General features: G+C 40.6%; 1 protein-coding gene across 1 annotated transcript; it reads right to left on the bottom strand.

Annotated features, from left to right (window-relative positions):
• Positions 1-59: 59 nt before the first annotated feature.
• On the bottom strand, positions 60-21,937 carry LOC139937783 (uncharacterized). Its single transcript, XM_071933089.1, has 15 exons — positions 21,599-21,937; positions 16,645-16,675; positions 14,737-14,853; positions 12,882-13,011; positions 11,883-11,948; positions 9,017-9,224; positions 8,474-8,513; positions 8,275-8,348; positions 7,698-7,771; positions 5,660-5,817; positions 4,196-4,400; positions 3,911-3,972; positions 3,441-3,591; positions 2,750-2,968; positions 60-2,047 (listed from the first exon to the last, which is right to left on the bottom strand). Exons 1-15 carry the CDS (start codon positions 21,711-21,713, stop codon positions 1,493-1,495), a joined length of 2,205 nt encoding a protein of 734 aa, XP_071789190.1. The 5' UTR covers positions 21,714-21,937; the 3' UTR covers positions 60-1,492.
• Positions 21,938-22,107: the final 170 nt, after the last annotated feature.

Below are 22,107 nucleotides of genomic sequence, written 5' to 3'. Positions count from 1 at the left end.
AGAACACTTTCGTTGTTTGTTTTAACTTATTCATTTTATGAAAAAATTATTTCTCTTTTAATAACGGGCACTTATTAATAATATATCATTCATCACCCAGTGGTAGTAAATATCATAATAAAATATGAATACATTTCACAATAATGTTATTGGATTAACTTTCACCACAAATATTTACATCGGCCTTTCTTGTATTTAAGAACAATATTCCGTGGTTGCTTATACATTAGTTATGTACATGTACATAATAAAATTCACCATTCTTGTAATACATACATACATACATAACGAAAAGATACCAGTCAAAATCATACATAACTTGAATATAATAACAGGATGTATAAAACAACTACTAAACGGAACCAACGGTGTTGGGTATTGAAAGATTATTGATGGTGTTTGGAACTGAAATTGGTTACACAACAGAGTTGCCATAAAATTACTCTCTGATATTTTGGGTTGGGTGAGTGAAAGTGAAATGTATCTGGAATTTGGGATCGAGACTTTGTTAAACTCAAAAACATTATCAGAAAACTCAAACCCAAAGTTCCCTTCCCAATCCTGACACAGACTTCTTAGAAAGATAGCTTTTCTCCCTTTAAAAAGAAATGATATCCTAGGCAATAACAGTCATTCAAAATTGAATGAACAAACACATAACAGCAAACGTGTAATTCGTGCTATCCAACAAATAATTCGTCTATAAAAGCAAAGTAAAAAATGTCATTTATTTTCTGCGTATGCATTGTCCAGATTCAAACATCTATAAGCGTTAGGCCTAACAAACAATCTATGATTGGCGTTTTAGTTAGTGTTTAACAAAACTACTAATAAATTTACAAATACAATCAGTTTTTTGTTTCGTTTTATTATAATAGAGTCAATATTTTATACATAATTTACACACATTTGATGCAAAAAAGATTATGCTATACAAGATGCAAGCCACCACCAGTTAAAGCAATTTCATTGCAAGAAGTTCACCCTGAAGATACTGGGGGAAAAATTGAATAAACTTGATCTTGACAGAGAGGAAAAATGGTCCAGCGAGTGAATCAAACAAAACGAAAAACTGGCTCAGATTAAAAAGACAAACGGCAAGAAATACGATTTCCTAAACTGCGAGAGAACAATCAAAATTCAAAATGGATAACAAAACAATAATAATTGTTTACGATTTTCAATTTTTTGTTTTGGTGCAAAGACAAAGCCTTTTTCAACGTTACGCAAACAACTCAATACATCTTAAGAGTTATTAGTTCTGACGACTTTTTGTGCAATTTATTTTCGTAAACCGAAAAACAAATGACATTGGTCGTAACGTTTGCGTCAAGGCATTACTATAAAGTAGGATTCTTTGACCACTGAGTCAATGATTTTCCTGAAATGTGATTGAACAAAATGTTCCACAGGAATAAGAATCTACTTTATGCACTCTCCAAAACAATTGTATACGAAAACCCGGGGTTGACAAAGTAAAAAAGCACCATTCTCACATGGTATAGGTAAACTCTTCCTCACTACTATACCCACTCTCGTTCGAGATGGCACGGTAATAATTTGGGTTCTTCAGCCATGGTTTACCGGACTCCTCAAAGCCGTTCATGAAGTTTCCACCTTGCCCGGGCTTGGTAAACTCGAATGCCGAACCAGTAGCTTCCGTGTACATCTCCATGGTATCCCCGTAGAACCCGATGGTTCCCTGCTCGTCGTCGTCACCGGGGACAACGGCAACGTCTTCTGAGGCGGCGTAGCTCTGGCAGTATTCCTCGGGTACCTCTGCGACAGTGAACGGCACCGTTGCGGAGTCCTCCTCGTCTTCGGCTGGGGTCAAACTCTCCTCGTATCTGTCGATGACTTCGGCGTGATCGTTCTCAGATTCCTCGTTGCCGAGTTGGAACACGTAGCCTGCCTTGAGGGCTACCTGTAGCTTTCGCTGCCAGGCGTCGTTGAGGCAGAAGGCAGCTTCCCGTGGTTGGACGAACCAAAGGAAATTCTGATAGCGTTCACTGAGCGTGACCTCTGGGTCTTGAAGAGCATCAAATACCTGGTTCAATAAAGATATAAATCTCAGGTAAGTCCCAATATTTTTTGACACTTAGCAGACTGTACAATATTTGCAAAGAGTTGCAAAATAATAGGCATACCTATTATTTTGCAAAGAGTTGCAAAATAATAGTTTGTAAACGGTTCCAATAAACACACTTGAAAGACGTATAGGTTGTGTGTTATTCGCACGTTTATGAGGACGCAGTTTGAAAAGATAATATCACTTAAATATCGACAACATTTAAATAAATTCAAATTAATAGTTCCCCGTGCTTCTATAATATACCAGGCCTCGGTCTTGGGTGAAATTGTCGATGTCTTATTACTTACAATCCAATAAGTAAACATCAAAGTATAATTCTGGAGCCTTTGACAAACTTTGCACACAAGTTAAAAAAAAATGCTGATCAGAAAAAGGTTGCCAGCCGAACCTCGTGTATCAGGATTTATGGCTGGCTCCTTTTCATTTTGTTGGTCTTGACTCAGCAAATAATTGTTTTCAAGCAATATTTTCTGGCTAAGCAGTTTACAAAATATGTCTCCGGGTAGGAAAGAACACTTTTAAACACACACATATACGTTCTATTCTGAAACATCCGATTCCAAATTAAAAACAATCATTCATCGACCCCAACCTCCCCTCCCCCATATGGTGCTCCATGCCCCCCCCCCCCTTCAAGAAAACTCGGTTATTACTCACCATAACATCATCCACAGCTTGCTCGAACAGCGTCATTGCCTCCTCAAGATGATGGGATAGCCTGGTATGACCATCAAGACACTGGTCGGTGCTCTTCTCCGATGGGACTTCGAAGAAGCCGTGGTCGTAGCTGATGTCGTACAGGCTCTCGAAGCCTGGGCCCTGCCCGACGAAGCCGGCACGGTGGGTCCATGCGCCGCTCTTCAGGTCGAATCGGTACTGCGGGGAAACAAAATCAGAGAATGTTGTTTAGTTAAAGGAACTAACAAAATAATCATCTTTATAGTGAGTATAAGAATGAGACAAGATGAACAAGTATTCAATACCAAAGATAAAATGCTGCTCCTCTATTTAAAAAAAAATCGGCGTACAGATGATTCCCATATTATACGGTGCATATACTTCAAAACCGTTAACCGTTTTTTTGTAAAGGTTACTGATAACCTGGAGAAGCAATGTATGGACGGACGTGTTACTGGTCGCGCCAGTAGAGGAAGGCCAAAGGCGAGGTGGACAGACACCATTCGTGCACTTAATGGAGGGAGTCGGTATGGCCTGATGAAGACCGCACTGAACAGGGACGCGTGGAAGGAATTCACTTCTCGGAACACAACGGGACGGCTGACGCCCTAATGGACTAAAGAAGAAGACTGCTCGGCACAACCGTAAAATTACAAAAGATTTGCCTCACCTGTGGTAGAAGTTTCCAGCCGTGTGTGGCGACTAGATCAATGGCCGAGAGGATGTAGTCGATGGTCTCATCCGCGGCGAAGTACGGTAGGTTGATCCGAACAAAACCCGGTCTGACGGCCTCTGCTGGCTCCTCGTTACACATGTTTCTCCTGTGTTAAAGTAAATAGTATATTTGGTAAGTATAAAGATCCTCCTCAACCCTTTTGTTCACCAATTTTGTTTCAACGATAAATTGATCAAATCAAGTCATTTTTTCCCATTTTGAAAACTGAGTGACCTTACTATCTTCATCTTTTGTTCGACAACTAGTATTTTGAAGGGATTTAGCGACCGGTTGGCTCATGAAAGAGTTAAGTTTGAAAACATTTGTTTTTTGTTCTTGCAGCTAACCAAGATATATTTGTATATTATGATTTTGTTAAAGTAATGATATAATTCTAATTTAGTAAACAAGTTGAGAATCCGTACCTGTCTTCTCGGATTAGCTCGTAAAACTTGACTGCGCTGTCTTCCGAAATACCTAGAAGATCCTGCAAAAGAGACAAAAATTACAAGAAATAATTAGGCATTGTCGATTAGCCGAACTCGGGCGTGAAAACAAAAGGGCTGGGTTTCATTCATTTCATATAAAACAACGAAGAAAATCACCAGAAAAGAATTTAAGATTTTTTTTATTTATTAAAGGTGTAGTCAGCCGTTTTAATTAGCAAACATTAATCGATTTTGGCTTCGAAGTTAGCCAATAATACTTACATGGGCATACGGACCGGCGCACGCGCATCCTCCCCTCGCCTGGATGCCGAATAGATCGTTGAGTAGGACGGAGACAAAGTTGTGGTGTAGTAGTTTGCCCGTCTCCGGATGCCGGATTAGGAATGAGAAGATAGGGAGACGAGAGGCTTCCTTGTTGCCTAGGACAACCAAATTGTCGTTGAGCTCCCATCGTTCAAAAGCAAGTCTGAAAAAATGGAGGGGTGTGAAAATAAAGGTTAGGAAAAACATTGCAAAGTTACAGCCGTCGATGTCACCAAACTCTTCCCATCGACCCTTTTCGAATCCACGGCTTCGGCTTTGGATTCGGCTTCAGGCTCCGTTCTCTCGTCTGAAGCCCTGAGCACGTACGCGCGCAAAGCACGCGCAATTGTTAGAACAACCGCGGGGCCAAGCTAGCCTGAGCCGAATCTGGAGCCGAAGCCGTGGTTTCGAAAAGGGACTTAGGACGAGTTAAGTTCCGTAAAGACGTTTTATAGGAACCCATCGTAAGTTGGGACGAGTTAATACGTCCTAATACTCGTCCTATAGCGTTTCGTGAAATCGGCTGCAGGTCAAATATTTGTGGATTTGAAAAGGGCAAGGCACGGGAGGGGGATGGGGTTCGTCATGCAAGAGTTGATTTACATGGAATACACGACACTCCATACCCTTGTTATTATTATTGCTGATGTCAAAAATGTGGCGAGTGGCGGTGAGTCACAGGTTGTGTGCTGAGAATATTTTGTTTCCAATTTCATCATAGTGCGGTTTAACCATTTTAAATCAGCTACGCAAGGAAAATGTGGCTGAGCAGGAATAGGGTATCAGCCAATGTAATGTACTAAATTATTGGTTGGTTTCATGCACAAGTTTACTTATCAGAAACAAAATGCTGAGCAAAATTTCCTGCTGGCAGTTTCATATGAAATTTGGCCGATTAATGTATTGGCTACACGGTGGCACGCATCGGCATAAAACGGATGACCGAATAGTGAAGACTAGCATTTGTTAATGGTGATTATAATTTCCAAATAAACAAAATAAGAGTCTGATTACATAATCATTTATTACATTATCAAAAGATCATAGTAAACTATATTACTATTATAACATTTTCAATTATTGTCTGCTGTTTTGTTGTATTTTCACACCATTTTTGAGTAAAATTAATTCAATTTCAATGTGCAATTTTCAATGTGTAAATTTAGGGGAGTGGCTTAACTATTCCACATGTTTTTTATTTTTTTATTACCAATTTGTCTCCTATTTAACTTCAATTTTTTAATTTATGTAAAATTGTTGCAGTTCAACCTTTGTGCTGCGAGGACAGTTTCATAATAAACCATTTGATCTAGCTATCTATCTATCTACTCTCTCCAAAAAGAAGAAATTACATTCCTCCAACAAGTTTAAAGGCACCACAAAATATAAACAAGTTTGTACTTGTTGATTTTGTTTTTATACCTTGCTAGTTTCTGTTCTCGTTCTTCGATGAAGTGTGGACCGACGGCCTGTTTTATCTGGAACGTAAGCCCCGCACGGATGGATTCAACGATGGCCGGTGTGCCGCCCTCTTCTCTAGCTTCAATGTCCCGGAGATAATGGTACATATCACGGGAGACCTGTGGTAGTGGATACAGGAGGGAGAATAGCTTTAAAGGCATGTACACAATTGGTAATCACTCAAAATATTTGTTAGCATAACAACTAAGTGACGAGCAATGGAGAGCTGTTGGTAGTATAAAACGTTGTGAGAAATAGCTCCTTCTGAAGTAACGGAGTTTTTAAGAAAGAGGTAACTTCTCACTCAAATAATAAAATACTTCAGCTGAAGCCTTTTATTATGGTAGTGAAAGCACACAAAGTTAAGCAACAAGGGTAACTTTTTTTCTTCATTATTCTCTTTCAAACTCGATGACCAATTGAGCCAAAATTTTCACAGATTTTTTTTTTATTTGATGCATATGTTGGGATACACCAGGTGAGAACACTGGTCTTTAACAATTACCAAAGGTGTCTAGTACCTTTAAGTAAACAAATATACACGCAGCTTTATTTCCGCACTTTTCCAAAGATAAGGCGAATGGTGTATGACTTTCCCCATGACTTTCCTCCGGTGCTCGACACTAAATTGCGGTCATTCGCCTCTTCACAAAAATGAAAATTACCAGAGGCGAAGTGTGTAGGTCTCTGGTATAACATGATGTATTTGGACAGGTAGTCAAGTGTTGGTTAAACAACCTAAGGGGGACAGAAGCTAAGGGTGTTAATGTATACAGGGGGGTATATGTAATGCACAGACACGTTGTTTAATCTGCTATCAGCACCAGGCGCAGACCCGGGGGGACTGCGGGGCGCTTCCGTCCCGGGGATCAGACACGAGGGTGGGGTGACCCTAGCCCTTCCCCCGAGTTCCTGTGTGGCACACATGCTCAAAAACTCCCTTATAATAAATCACGTCTATATTATATCCTATACATGCTCAACCAGTTTAAAAGGTATCCATGTTGAAAAGTCCAATACTGCTTTCCCTTGGCGATTAGTTTGAATTAAATGGACGGGATGCTCTTTGGGTGATATTTTGCCAACAGCACAAAACAAACCCGTTCAATTTTGATAGCAATTTGTTTCAGACAACTCTGTCAGACTACCAAAGACTTCCGAAAATAAGTTCACATTTTTATGACACAAAATAGTTAAGCCTAATGGTCTTTCTCCAAAGCTTCGAGAAGGCTTCGAGAAAGGCTCTGCTATTAGCATCGAAACGTCAGGACACTCCTTTTCTTTTTTACCATTATGTCCTGGTTAGTAAGCAGTTTACAACAGTAGCAACTACCAGTAACTGTTCAAGTTTCTAGCATGTAGTCTATTCTAAAACACAAAAACTGTGTGGAAGTCATTTGCCCCTAATCCCCAAGAAAATATTGCTTTAGAAAGTTTGCAGTAAAGCCAAAATTAATGTTGACACAATCCTCATGTTTCTCTCCACACTTTAATTTGAATTTCGGGAACCCTTTTAACTGCCAAAGGTAATGAGTCTGGCAAGTTTATACAAGCTAGTCTCCCGGATGATGACTAAACGATCTAGGGTGAACATAAGGCGGTGCCTTCACATTATTACGGCTGGGATGTAGGCTACTGCAACCAACTGATACCCTCTTTTTAGCTACCGTTTAACATCAAATCAGATGGGTGCATCTTAAATGTAGCCTAGGGAGGGAAGGGGGAACCTTCCTGAAAGACACATTATCCCCTCCCCCCCCCCCCCCCTCATACCCCCTCCAGAACAACGAGCAACCAAGTGGGCGTATGACCACATCAGAGGAAACGGGTTTAGAAGTGGGGTTTGTAGTTTATGAAGTTCTTGTTGGTTATTGGTTGTTTAGCTCCAAACAAAGCAAAACAATTCTGTGGAAATACGAAAGGACTAACAAATGCTGGGACTGTTGGGTCACTAAAAGTGGAAGATAGGTAGAGAGAATGAAGTATTAAGTATACGTACGTATGCAACGGTTCCTCCGCCGGCTCCGTGTGGAACTTTGTTGACAAAAAGACGCTTCTTTGCGACGAGAAGACCTGGTACAAAAAAAATCAGGTATAAATATTCATCACAAAAATAAGTATCTCTCTGAGCGTCAATCAATAATAAAATAAGTTATGACGAAGACAGCATAGTCATTAATGGAATACAAGTTTATGGTTATATTATTTATTAATTTTGGTTTTTACCCACACACCGATGTGTGTTAGCACTGTATACTCAGTACTTTCCCGAGTCCTGTGAAAAAATATCACAGGCATGTTACTCGGGTGGGATTCGAACCCACGACCCTTGCAATTCTAGAGCAGTGTCTTACCAACTAGACTACCGAGGTTGCCCGGCAGCTAGAGGCAGTTCGAATCCTATGTTTTGGGTACCGCAACGATAAAATAGATGTTAAATTTGCATCATTATATAATTTAGTTTTCCAAACCAATATGTAAACCCAGTATTTGGAATAATGTTCTCTCAACATCTTCTTCCTATTCACTCTAGGCACACAACAAATAAATCACAACAAATACTGACAAATACTGACCTGGTGTTCCTACTCCTCCAACGAACTTGTGAGTTGATATAAACACAGCATCTTTAGAACAGTCCCAGTCAGGTCTGAGAAAACATGACAAATATTCACACATTATTGTTTGAAAATGTTTGTCAAGACATAGCCATATTAACATAGTTATGATACTCAAATTAATAACTGAAACAAACAGATCTAGTTTGTCACTCACCTGCTATCTGTTGGATTCATATCAATATCCAAATATGGAGCTGTGAAGAAAACAAAAATAAAGTTCATGTTATTATGGTGATTATTTAGTGACATCTTAGTGACATCTTATGTAGTATAGTTCCATCAGAAATTTACTTTTTATTCATTCAAACAAGAAGCGGGCTGTTTGTTCTTTGTTGTTATCATTTCCATGTAGTTCGTAATTGATGCAAGAAAAAAAAATTGCAGGCTGTTAAAAATTAAATGAAACTATAATATTTTGATGTAAGAAAATTTCCTGTGCGGTCAAAAATATGTTCACTGTGCAGTGATTGTATTTTTTTTTTAAGGTTACCGTAATTTCATAAAGAAAACAAATTTGTTTCTGGTTTATACTCAACCATTATTGGTTCGCAGACTGTGGGTTCGAGTCCCATTTGTGGCACTTGTGTCCTTTAGCAAGATTGCTTTGTCCTTTAGATGCTAACCAATAATGGTTGAATCTGAACCAGTTGCATGTTTTTTTCCCCCAGGTATTCTCGCATCCTCTTCGTCAACTCACCCGCCGTAGCATAGTCCCAGAACGACAACGCTCCGTAGTGATGCAATAGCGCCGCCACCGGTTTGGTATCTGTGATAATTCCCGTGACGTTCGACGCAGCCGAGAAGCAACCCAGGATGAGTTCGTGTGTCTGGCAGTGTGCCTGTAGTTTCGACTCCAAGTCGTCCAGGTCAACTAGTCCACCCTGTGTCTGTTTGATTCTCTCCACCTATGGAGAGTAAATCAAGATATAAAAAAAAAAGTTAACCATTGATAATTTGGAGTGAAACTATTTTTGAAGTCTTGGTTTGATATGAGAAGCAACTTTTTAGGGGTCGTCTTGGCATGGGCTCAATTTCATTTCCAAAATGCTGTAAAATGTATGCTTAGCATCAATAAGCAAGGTATAAGTCCCTGATGCTTTATGTCAAATAGTATTTTAGCTGGTAACCTTCTTCCGGTAAGCATACTTTTTTGTTGTGCTTAGCTAGTTTTTGTGCCCAAGTAGCTCTCTGCAAACAGAGTTAGAAATAAAGTTATGCGCTGCAGGCCAATATTACACACACCGTGGCACTAGGCAAAAACACTGGTTGACACCACTAGTGTTATTTTGTTTGGTTTGGGATGATAGGCAACACCACCAGGTGTTATGTTAACACTAGTATTTTAACACCAGTCTAGCTGGATGCCGCCATACTGGTGTTATTTTAACACTCTACAATAATTCAGTGGTTGTGTTTTTTTGTCTTGGGGACAATGTGCGATAATTGTTACTGTTGGGATTGATTGGTTGTCTTTGCTTACAATGCAAGTTGTTTTAATCACTTATTATAAATTACGCCCCAGCATCTGTAGTCTCAGACACAGATGCCTTTCCACGTCGTCTTACCAAGATTTTAATAAAGGGCATAATCTTCACTTCGCTTTTCTCCAGCATCCATTCCTTATTATTACATCAAAAACAATAACAAGTCATGATTTTGATCGATAATTTAATTTTTTTTCAATTTATGTATAATAAATTGTCTTGGCAATAATGGCCCACGCGACTCCACACACACACCGTTCCAGCCCAACGTCACAATAACATAGAGTGATGACCGCGCCTGTATGTCTAGCGATGTGTTTGTTCAGTGTTCAGCAGCACATAATAAAATAAAAACAATTATTACACCAGGCATTGAGAACCCCCTCCCCCCCTCCCTCCCTTATTAACCGCACTGACCTACCGCGCGAATCTAAACGCCAAGAGAGAAAGGGAGAAACAGAAAATCATTTTTGGATCGATGTGTGATGTTTTCTTGTTTTTCAAGAGTGAATTAGACCAGAAAGAATACGAAGAGCGGAGAGCTGCAAACCAACAAGGAGAGTTTGTTTCTTAAAGGCATTTGACAGCTTTTATCCTTTGTCAAAGACCGGTATTCTTACATTATGCATAACATAACAAACCGGTGAAAATTTGGACTCAATTGGTCATCGCAGTTGCAAGAGAATAGTGGAAGAAAGAAAATCCCTTGTTGCACAATTTGTGTGCTTTCAGATGCATAATAAAAGACTTCAGCTGAAGTCTTTCAACATTTTAGTGAGAAATTACCTCTTCTTCAAAAACTACATTACTTCAGAGGGAGCCGTTTCCCACCATGTTGTTTACTACCAACAGCTGTCCACTGCTCGTATACCAAGTAAGTTTATGCTAACAACTATTTTGAGTAAATACAAAGTGTCCAGTGCCTTAAAAAAAAAAGCATTTGACACTTCGCATTAGAGAGCCAGCCAGCCCGAAGTAAACAACTTCACAACTGCGCTGTGTTGGAAGCATTATTATGTCTCCAACACGTCCTCCCACGTTCTCTCCCCCTCCCTCTCTTTCTTTCTCCAACCCAGCAAATAAGTTTCTACCGCTAAAAATGACAAGTCCTGACAGAAGGAGAAAAATCCAGAAGCCAGGGCTAGACGCAAATAGACGTCCGTGTGATGGATACGGAAGTGCTCGACATTATTGTAAGTATCCGTCAACAGAAAGCGTCCAAAATGATTATTATTAATTTGGGGTTAATTTTAAAGTTGACCTTAAGATGGGGGGGGGGGGAAGCAAGGGGCTGGAGTTTGGGCTTGGAGAAACCATACACCCACCCGTGTCTGGTGGTTTTATCCAATGCACCCATATTCCTCCCCAGATTTGAAGAACTTGTCATTTAATTCCCGTTATATCAAGATATTTGTTTACCCCAATTAATTAGAATTCAAAACCATGGTTCTTTCGTACCCTGAAAAAAAAGCCTTGCGTTAAGGTCTTTGATAGTTCTACTCTGTGTTGTATTCCCACGAGTATAAAAATGGCCGTTCAAGATATGTTTCTTTCGGTTCAAAAGCAATTTTGGCAACGGCGAGGATCTTCCTTATAAGTGAGCAACACACATAATCTAAAATGTTGATATGATTTCAACATGAACTTTGTGAAAATGAAAGTCACAGTGTCGTGACATATGACATTTTATGGAAAAGAAATATTACACATACAAGGAGGGAATTCAGAGAGAAAAAAACGCAGAGCGTGCGCCAGTGTGGGTTTCCCCGCCATTCAGCACTGATTGGTTACCCCCAGCGGAAAAAGGCGTCCCATGGGAAACACTCGGTTGTCGACCTACAAAATGAGTGACCTTAAAGCTAGACTAGAGACCCTTCACACGAGAGTAAAATAGCAAGGGTCCCTTGCTAAATTGTAGCATGGTTGTAAAATTTTTACTTCGTGTGGAAGGACGAACTGTTTTTACTGTCCAAGTTTCCTTGTAAAATATTGTCGAACATTGCAACATTTTACAACCATGCTATTATGAGGCAAGGGACCCAAGTTAAAGTGCTGTCGTGTGAATAGGGCTGTACTTACCCTTGCACCACTCTCTCTCCATGGAAGGATGTTGGAATGGTGTTCAAATGGTCCGACCAACACCATCTGTCCGAAGATAAACAAAAATGCTTTCACTTAAAAAAACCTTCTTTTCGTTCAAGACCTCCCAAACAAAAAACTACTAAATTTAGACCGAGCTAATTTCTGTACTAGGGCGTGGACAACCTGTTCGTCCGGAATATTTTGATTACGTGGCAATATGTTTGAAGGGACACACTTATTTTCACCACACAACATTAAAACCCTTGTTTTGGACAAAATAAACGAACTATGAAAGCAAATGATTACTTCTCCACCCTGTTAAAATATTGGGTTCGGACATTTTGGCACCTGTCATGTTCCCCCGTAACTGAGAACTTGGCAAGAAACTTCGAGTTGTTTTTACCAAAATCAGAATAACTGACAGTTTGCTGAAGTATGTGCTCAAACCATCAACATTGTGAAGGGAATTTGACAGTATGTTAAACGTACCGGATACGTTTAGTAGTTGTCAAAGACCAGTATTCTCAATTGGTGTATCCCAACGAAATGCAAAAAATAACAAACCTGTAAACATTTTGACTCAATTGGTAATTGATTTTGAAAGAGAATACTAAAAAAAAATTAAACTTGTTGCATGACTTTGTGTGCTTTCATAGATGCCTATTAAAAGGCTTCAGGCCTGAAGTATTTTAATTTGAGTGAGAAATTACCCTTTTGTCAAAAACTATGCTACTTCAAAGGGAGCTGTTTCTCAAATGGTTTACACTATCAAAGGCACCCCACTGCTCGTTACCAAGTACGTTTTTATGCTAACAGTTGTTTTGAGTAATTACCAATGGTGTCCAGTGCCTTTAAGGGGGCACACTTATTTTGGACAAAATAAACGAACTATGGAATTCAAACGATTTCTACCAACATGGAAGTCCTGGATTGTGACATTTTAGCAGGAGTGGGGGGGGGGGGGGTGGGAGGGGGGGGGGGGGGTGTGAAACTTACAGTTTTGGAAGCTTTCTCCCCGTGTAGTTCCATCACATTAAGAAGCTTGTGGATAGCTCCCGTTGAACCGCTGCCCGTGAAAATCACAGCGTCATCCTCGGTGGCGTTCACACAACTCCGAATTAACTCCCTGACAAAAAAAAAAACGAAACATAAAACGAATATTGATAAACGTGTTCTACGAACCTATGCTGACAGGTGCTCATGTTCATCATACTTTGGGGCCATAAATTATTTCTAAGGTTTTCTGGAGGTTCCTGAAAATGCGAAGATTTCCCCCTGGTCCCATGGGTCTTTTCAGTCTATCACGCCAGCGCATGTAATTCGTTAGTCACCAGCTGAGGTGCCCTAGCTATATCAATGTTTTGAATGGAAAAACCCCAACAGATTCTAATGTTTGCTTGGTCATAGAGTGTTTCACCTGAACTTCTGCTAACCTTGGGTACCATCAGTACATGCTTCAACTACCTTCAAAACCGCTTTCATTACGACGGAAACTATGCGAAATATTCTCAATGTTTATTACAGAAATTAGCTTCGTGTGGGGACAGCAGTTCTGACACATTCCGTACGAAATTGTCTCAAACATTGTGAAATTTTGTAGAAGAACCGACCTCCGACAAAAACTTACGCTAACGGAATGTTTCGCAAGGAACCTTTTGCACCCTCTCGTGTGGAACGATCCTATGACTTGAGCTTAAATAATCAAACACAGTGACCGTTTACATTCATGGTGACTTTGGAATGAGACCATGACTCGGTTGTAAAAAGTGGAGTTTAGTGACCTACAAGGTTGGAGTTGTTGTGTTTCTATTCCAACTCTTTTACACCGTGCGTGCACGATCCTCCCGCCCTGTCTCCCTATCCATGATTTCGCACCCTACCGTGCGTAACAACACACCTCTCGTTCTGAACTGCTTTTTAGCTCACGCTTCCACCTCGGCCAATCTCCTTCTATTCCTTCCGTGTGTTACCCGGCAAACCCCTTCATAATACCCCCCCCCCCCCCCTTTTCCCTCTTTCTTCAGAAGCAAGTTACATCTGGGCCCAACTAAAATACTGCTCGACAAAATGTCTTTGCTAAGCAAAAAATTAAGTGGGGCACCAGTCATAACAATGTCAAATTCATGGAATTTTGTTTGGTATCCTGTTTTCTAATAAGCAATGCCTTTCTGTGCTTAGCAAGTTATTGTGCTTACAGACTTTTGGCCCTGAAATTTGGCCCTGATGTTTTTATAAAGCCCATATTATTCCCTCGTATACTATTTAGGTCCCCTACTGCATAATGTTCCCCGTCCCTAATCACACAGCCACAACCCCCATGTGGCTTATGCATGGAGGTGCCCTCTCCCAAACAAGGGTGTGTGTAACTTAAGTTCTCTCCGTGGACCGGGATTTTCCGTCTAGTCTCAGGAGGAAGGGTCCGTTTTTATGAAAGAGCAACAACAGCAAAGTCACAGTAGATTTTTTTCATATTCTCGAAGTGTCCCAGTTAAAGAAAATAGAGGTCAACATCTTGACTGTGATGGGGGGGGGGGGGGCTGCAAACCGCAGGTGTCCATCCCAAGTTCGTGTCAGTGAACAGACTTTTAATTAACTCTAACTTATGAATCAGCAGAAAATGGTTTGACCCCCCCCCCCCCCCCCTTCCCCCTCCACCTATGGCCCCGGGCGGTCTTCAAACCACCACTAGCCCCCGGGATGAATGGGCACGTCTTGGAAGCAATTTCTGGCTAAAAGTTCTATGTTTTTTATCTTTGAAGGGGGGAACTCATGACAAATGGACAATCTGTAATTGATCAAAACACGATTCCATGAAGAATCGTTGGGGAGTGTGTTTGATCATCCTTCATACCTGGCTTCGTGTCTGAATTGAGTTGTTTGCTTGGACGTGATGGTAGTGGTGGTATGTGTGTTGGCATACATCGTGTAGACATGCTCAGTGATGTAATTCTCGATACATCGAAGAGGCCTGCCGTGCACAGAGAGACAAAAAAAAAAAGAGAAGTGAAAAACACAGTCAGGCATCAAAAGTTATTGCAGGAAATTAGGAGTTCACACACGTGACTAATACGCGAAAGTGAAATGAACTCAACCCTCAAGTGTGTTTTCAGTAGAAAAATCATTGATTAAGGGACTGTTTTCTCACACAATAACGGGTTGTCTACTTGTTTGTACTCGTCACTCAATAAATTTGTGTTGGGACTACATGCAGAACGGAGAAGGGGTGCAGGACGAGGGAGGGCGTGTGCCAGACGGCCCATAACTTCCCAACAAACACTAGGTTTCCTCATGATATTGCGCCAACAAGACACAGTGCCCCCCCCCCCCCCCCTTTTTATCTTACTCCTGGCTTGTTTTTTGGTTGCTGTGCGGGGGGTCAGCACCACACATTGAGCAATCGGATGTGCTGGATTAAGGAATTAAAATAAACTGAATGAAAACACATAACGGCTACCCTAAACAGTCATGTCAACTGAATTAAAAAATAACACAGTTGCACGTAATCGGGCACAGTTATGAATAGTTTTAAACAAAGGAGCGGTTTGTGAGCAGTTGGATATTGTGTTGATGAATAACTGAATTAGATGAGGCCTGTAGACATTTTGTCATTTCCGCAAACAAAAGATTTGTAAAAAAATTTATCAGAACTCTCATTGGTTATTCAAGTTTTAAGCAATAATTCTTGACAAAGCAGCTATTTTAAAAGACGCGTTTCTATCATGCGGTTTGGTTGCAATGCTGTCCCGGTGTTGAGCAACTTTTACATCAGGCAACTAAAAGGCAACCAACTGCACTTTAGTAGCACAGTAATTTGAAATATCAAAATTTGAAATATCTTTTCACGATCTCCAAGAAAAATATCTTAACGTTCAAATGTCAATGGATTTTGTTCTTGGAGATTGCCTAGAACTGGCTGCCAGTAATTTGTCTCGTGTGGCACGACCCTTAGTGAGCAAGTCCGGCCACTATAACCAAAACGAGCCCACGGTTTCTTATTTGTTGTTGTTTCGTCTCGTCCCCCTAATCCCCAACAAATGGAGACTGACACGGTATCGGGGACGAGGAAATTAAATAGGAGGACAGTTTCTGTCCAATTTGTGAACAAGTGCCGGATTGCATTGGCATCAACTGTGCCAAAGACCAGGCCCATGGATCAAGGGTTCCATGGAGCTAAGCCTCGGCGATTATTATCGGTTCCGTTTTGAGCCAATACCCGGTCTTTTTTGTTATCTTTAATAAAAGAGTTAAGACAACATTAATATGAAATAATACCGACTGGCCACACCCAAGTGCTCGTTAAAGTTTTGTCTATATTAAGGCACGTAAAGGGGGGATGTGGATATTAAGTTAGTAAAAACGAGTGATTTCTAACAACTTTCCCCCGATAACAAAACAGACGTGTTCTTATGTGTAATAGAGTGGAGAGATTGCATAATGTGTATTATGGCAGGACACAAACAGTAAACAGTTCACTCACAAGAACTTAAGATTCGATTATATTTGCTCCTCTCTATAAGTGTCCTTCCTGTGTGGTTCTTCAAATCAAATCAAATCACTTGGATATTAGGGAGGGTGGTTTAGTAAAGTTCAAAAAGTTTTGCGGGTATAAAAAGGCTCATTTGGTGGTGGTTCTGTGAATGCTGAAGCTACATATAACTCCATTATTCCATGTACTCTCTGCATATTCGCGTGTCTTTAAACCACAACTACAACATTTATAAAAATAGGGTTGTAGTATTGTGAGGTTGATTTCACTCACCTTCCAGAAGCTGTGTAATCGCAGTATATCACTGGAAAGAGAAAACAAAAAACAAACACAAAGAAGTTAGAAAACACCACAAGGAGGGAAGCCTGTCCACCTTAAACATGGATGTTTCCGCGATTGGACCAAAGAAAACCAGCAATTTGTTAAGCTTTGTTTTCTTCAAGTTAACAACGAAATCTTTTTAATAAAATGAACCCTGCTCGATTCTCTAAATAAGGTTCTTGCCAAGTATACAGTGATTAAGTTCGCTTTTCGGAGTCCTTGGCTACACACAGAATCAGTAAACAAAATAAAATATTGTCAACTTCTTGGCGTACACGAGCAGAGGCTGTCAAATGATTTGTTCCACGCCTTGGTAAGTCGTAAAACAAAGAAGCATAAAATATTTATAACGGGTAAAAATGAACTCGATATTTCTCTCGTTCATTTTTTATACAGCAAAACCAAAGGCTGCCTACTTCTTGTTCCTGGCAGGGAAACCAAGTAGATGCCCAACCAAGTAGGTGCCTACTTGCTTTTCTGCTAGAAAAAGAACGAGGGAAGATGGTAGACCTACGTGGGCCTACCCATGTACCACCCCCAATGCATCCCATTCTTAGTCACACTGATGCAACTTGACCACAGTGGGCGTGGTCAATGCGAGTTGGAGAGGCGTTACATCCGCCAGGGGAAAAGATGGAAAATCCATGCAACGTGTAAAAGAACCGCAGGGATGTTTTCTGAAGGATTTGAGAAGGATGGTCGGGATTCATTTTTTCCTCGTGGGAGATTTAGTGGTTTAAAGGTCACTGTATAGGTTTTATCCGATGAAGAGTTTTACAAACTGTATGGTTTGTGTTCTCGTTCACTAAATTACGAACTCATTGCATCATTTTGTTGTGTCAATTTGACCTCAAAAACGTGACAATATTCGGTTCGGACAATTTCTAAATATTGTATTCAGATTTGTTAGTATTACGGTGTTTGCCTAATAATAGCCCATTGTTTGTGTCGGCCTTTGTGCAGAAATGTTTTTAAATCATTGGTTGAGAGCGTAAACAAACAAGTGGGGTTTTAGTATACAAGATATGACGTAGCGTTATTATGGCATGTGTACAATAACGTCTGGTCAGATAACCTTGACCATCCAAGTGAGGTCATTGGGGAGCAGACGACTGTTGTATGTTTGCTTGTTTGTTCTGCATTGTTAAAAAAAAAAAAGGGTTCAGTGTTTGTAAATAAGCTATGTGGGGTTTGTGGCGTGTCAATCCAGAAACCACAAGCAGGGGTACACACAATCATCTGTCAAGGTTCGCTCTCCAGTCTCTACTTCAATCCAGATGTATTTTTAGGATGTCACGTCAAAAGAGTAGCCTACCCATTGGTACGCCATAATCCGGAAGACAAGGCAGTTGCTCAACCAAGTGCATTTCGGTTCATATGACTAATATTTCGATTTGCCTTTAAAGACATGTTTTGGCATTTGTCCACAACATATTGCAGCATTTGTATTGTTCTTACGTCAGTTGTCGAGGGGAAATTGATTCTTAGAAATAGAGCACCTTTTGGGAGGGGTTAGTTTAAAAGTTTAGTTGTACGATGTGGTGAAATGATTAGGTTTGAGTAGGAATGGCCCACAAACTAAACCTCGCTGTTCTCGGGGTCCGGCAGAAAATGTGTTAATACTTCATAAAAGCCGTGTTCGGACAAATTGTTTGAGTGCACGTTGTTATGACAGGTGAATTCACAAGGCGCCATTGCAAACTGTGCATTATTTTATTCTTTTGCATGATTTTGAGCAAACATAATAAGTTATTGCAAACTGCTTTCCAAACAAAATGACCATGGTATAGTTTCCTTTCCCGAGAAAGACTCTGCTGCGGTCGAAACGTCAGGCCACTGATTTTGATTGACTCAGCATTACATATACTGCAGGATTAGTATGAAGTTTTGCTGTGGGATTGTGATAGATTCATCATTAGTAGTTGAGAGTTCGGTTAATAGAGATGTCACAGGCACATGCTTTTATGTCGGCCACATTTCCCAAGAAGCTTAGAAGACAGTTGATAATTACCAAACGTCTGAGCTCTACCGTAGCCCCAAGCCACGCCTCACCGCAAACATTTTAAATATAACGGTAAAGGAAACTTACAATCCTGCGCTCAATACAACAGGCCACATCTCTTTTATACTAGGGCTTGCGTGAGATGCTAAATGCCACTTAAGACCGCCCGATTAGCATACGCAACACACCTCCCTAGTCTTAATGGGGAGGGGGGATTTACAATGATTCGGACAGGCAAACTGTATCCGTCTATCCGACAGTGTAGACGACCAACCCTTAAAATCCCGGAAAGGCCTAATATTGGATGCATAATGCTGGATTAACCAAAATCTCGAATTTTGGTGTTGGCGGGATAATTTACGTAACACGCACCAGCAGCCGTGGTTTAAGTGTCACTGACTAATACACGCCTTAAACCATTGCACAAGATTATAAGTTGCCGCGCTTTCAAATAAATTAGAGTTTTAAGCTCTCTAGGCCGTGCGTCAAATGGCGAAGAAGGAAGGCACACTTTCGAATGGTTTAAGTTTGATGGCTTAATTTCTCATACTTCCTATTCCTGTTCCTAAATGACGATTGGAACTGACTCAGCTGGATTCGATGTTTTTTAGGACAGAAACCTTTTTTTAACTACTATTCTCAGAGTTGTATATCATTGAGTATGAGCAAGACACCTTGCAAAGGTCGTGAGCTCGAATCCCACCCGATTAAAGGAACACGTTGCCTTGGATAGGACGAGTTGGGCTATAAAAAGTGCTTGTAACCGTTTGATATAAAATGTACATGGTTAGAAAGATGTTTTAAAAGTAGAATACAATGATCTACACAAGTATGCCTCGAAATTGCGTGGTTTTCCTTTTACCTCGTCGACTAACACGGTCGGCCATTAATTTTGACCCCCAGAAATGGCCGACCGTGTTAGTTCGCAAAGTCAAAGGAAAACCACGCAATTTCGAGGCAAATTTGTGTAGATCATTATATTCTACTTTTGAGCTATCTATCTAACCATATGCATTTCATAACAAACGGTTTCAAACGCTTTCAACTACCAACTCGTCCGATCCAAGGCAACGTGTTCCTTTAATATGCCTGTGATTTTGTTCAAAGAACTCGGGAAAGAACTGTGTAGACAGAGCTGACACAAATCGGTGTTTAATGGGTAAAACTAAATGAAAATTCTTTACCCCAAAACAAATTTATTACCTATTAGCAAAATTATGGTTACAGACATTAAATAAGTCTTTACAAGATGACTAAACCAATCCAACTGAATGTAGGTCACAATTATGCAACATGGATTCCCCTGCCCCCCCCCCCTCCCTCCACTCCACACCCCCTCCCGCCCACCATCTTAGAGATTTGACAAGTTTTGTTCGGCCTTATTCGCCCAAACACTCTTTGGGATGATTGAGTCTTCCGTGTGTAAATTTATCAAACACATGCATGCTTTCTTGTCGAATTAGGAAAGGGGTGGAGACGGTATATGTCAATGACTGCTTTAAATGGCACATTATAATGTACAACACATGATGTTTTTCTATAAGTCCAATCTTTCCACTTCTTTTTGTTTTCTCTTGTGTGTGGTCTTTAAAGCCACTGGACACTATTGGTTATCACTCAAATAATTGTTAGCATATCACGGGCAATGGGGAGCTGTTGTTAGTATAACACATTATGAGAAACGGCTCCCTCTGAAGTAATGCAGTTTTTGAGAAAGAAGTAATTTCTCACTAAAATATTTGAATTGAATTCGAGACCTCAGCTGATGTCTGAAACTCAAGGCATCCGAAAGCACACAATTTGTGCGACATGGGTGTTTTCTCTTTCATTATTTTCCCACACCTTGACGACCAGTTCAGCTGAGATTTCACTGGTTTGTTATTTTATGCATTGTTGAGAAACCGCTAACTGAAAAGACTGGTCTTTGACAATTATCAAATGTGTCCAGTGCCTTTAAACTCGCGATAGAAAACAAGTGAGATGTTGCCAGAAATAAACCACAGGCTGAGTCTATACTAGATACTCAAATACAATAACACGAGAATGTCAACTTCTGCGTGCGTTTGAAGTTATCTTTAATCGGATTAATTTATAGCACCATAATGACAGCAACACTCAATTTCTTCTTAAGCCTCAAAGAAATTTGCACAGAAGCATGACTCAAATCTTTTTATGATCGAGCCTAAACTAATCCATCTGACAAACAGTAGGCCTACAGTCCAAAAATGTCAAGATGTATTTCCTTTACAAGTTAATACATTTAGACAATAATTATATTTGCCCCCGAACCGCACTCGGAAAGTTTCAAAATAAATGTTTGCCTTCGGTTTAACAAATGCCCAATATCACAAGCGCCCAAAGAGAACAGTTTTGCGTTTCTTCCTCTTGTTTGTTTAACAGTGAAATAATTAGTTTCCCGATAAGCTTGAAGGCATTGGTAACACTAACAGGAGCAAAACTTGGGGCCAATGGCAATTCTTGAATCTATACTGAACATCAGCACCACGCACTTAGCAAGTTGCAGTGTGGTGCACAGCCGCAGTGACACGTTTTGTTTTCGTGACCATTTCATGAATATTTTGTAAATCACTGATGTAGAAGTTATCTAATTGTTATTTAGATATCAACTAACAATCGCTGTGACAGTGGTGAATGAAAAGTATTTGAGTTAGCGATACAAGATCTGCAAAAAGTTGCTCAATATTTAAAATGCTGTTCATTTGGTGTCTTTGTAACAAACAAAAGTGTACCCGCATGTAAGTGGCTGTGCTCAGTGGCCTTACTTTTCGTGTGGAATACCCCGTCCCAAAGACAACTCCCTCCTCACCCCACCTCACCGAACAACCCATCCCCTTCCTGGGTGCAACTGCAACCCCCTTCCCGACCAATAAAACAGGCACTCACCCCTTCTCTGTCCGAACGGACCGCGGAATTGCGCCTCTCCTCCAACGACATTGTTGTTCACATAGCTAAGCAGTGCTTGCTTAGGACTACTGGTGTCTGGTCTAAAAGCCTCCATTGTTGTTCTCTTTTTTCTTCTCCTTTGCGGTTGTTAGAAATCCTCAAAATAGATGTTGTGGAAAAAGAGTTCTCTTTTTCGACGGACAGTACAGTACTTCCGTTTGGCGTACTAGAACAGCTGTGGTGTCATGCATGTATAGCGAGAGTGAGTCAACAGAGCCTACTACACACGTGGGGTATCGAGCAGCATAATCAGCTCTCAGGGTTCTGGCGGTCTTTCTACTCGCGTGCCTGTTTGTATCTGTACTGATGTCGGTTTCAGTGGCGCGCTTTATAACCGACTAGGCTTTGCTGTTCTCTCGTGAGAGCCCGTGACCAATGACGTCACGCGGTGGGGGTGATCCTACTACCGTGCGCCTGACTGACTTTTTTTTCTCTCTGGAACTTACGAG

The sequence above is a fragment of the Asterias amurensis genome, chromosome 5 (assembly GCF_032118995.1).
Source record: "Asterias amurensis chromosome 5, ASM3211899v1".
In the NCBI taxonomy this organism is placed as follows: Eukaryota; Metazoa; Echinodermata; class Asteroidea; order Forcipulatida; family Asteriidae; genus Asterias; species Asterias amurensis.
The sequence above is the reverse complement of the archived record's forward strand: the minus strand, read 5'-3'. Positions and strand labels throughout refer to the sequence as shown.

What these genes read in the sequence shown, in the direction of transcription:
- LOC139937783 (XM_071933089.1), bottom strand. Translation starts at nt 21,713, where the DNA reads ATGGAGGCTTTTAGACCAGACACCAGTAGTCCTAAGCAAGCACTGCTT. An exon ending in CAATTCAGACACGAAGCCAG is followed by an intron (nt 13,012 to 14,736) that starts GTATGAAGGATG and finishes TTTTTTTGTCAG; the next exon opens with GGAGTTAATTCGGAGTTGTG. An exon ending in CTGGGACTATGCTACGGCGG is followed by an intron (nt 8,514 to 9,016) that starts GTGAGTTGACGA and finishes TTTTCTTCACAG; the next exon opens with CTCCATATTTGGATATTGAT.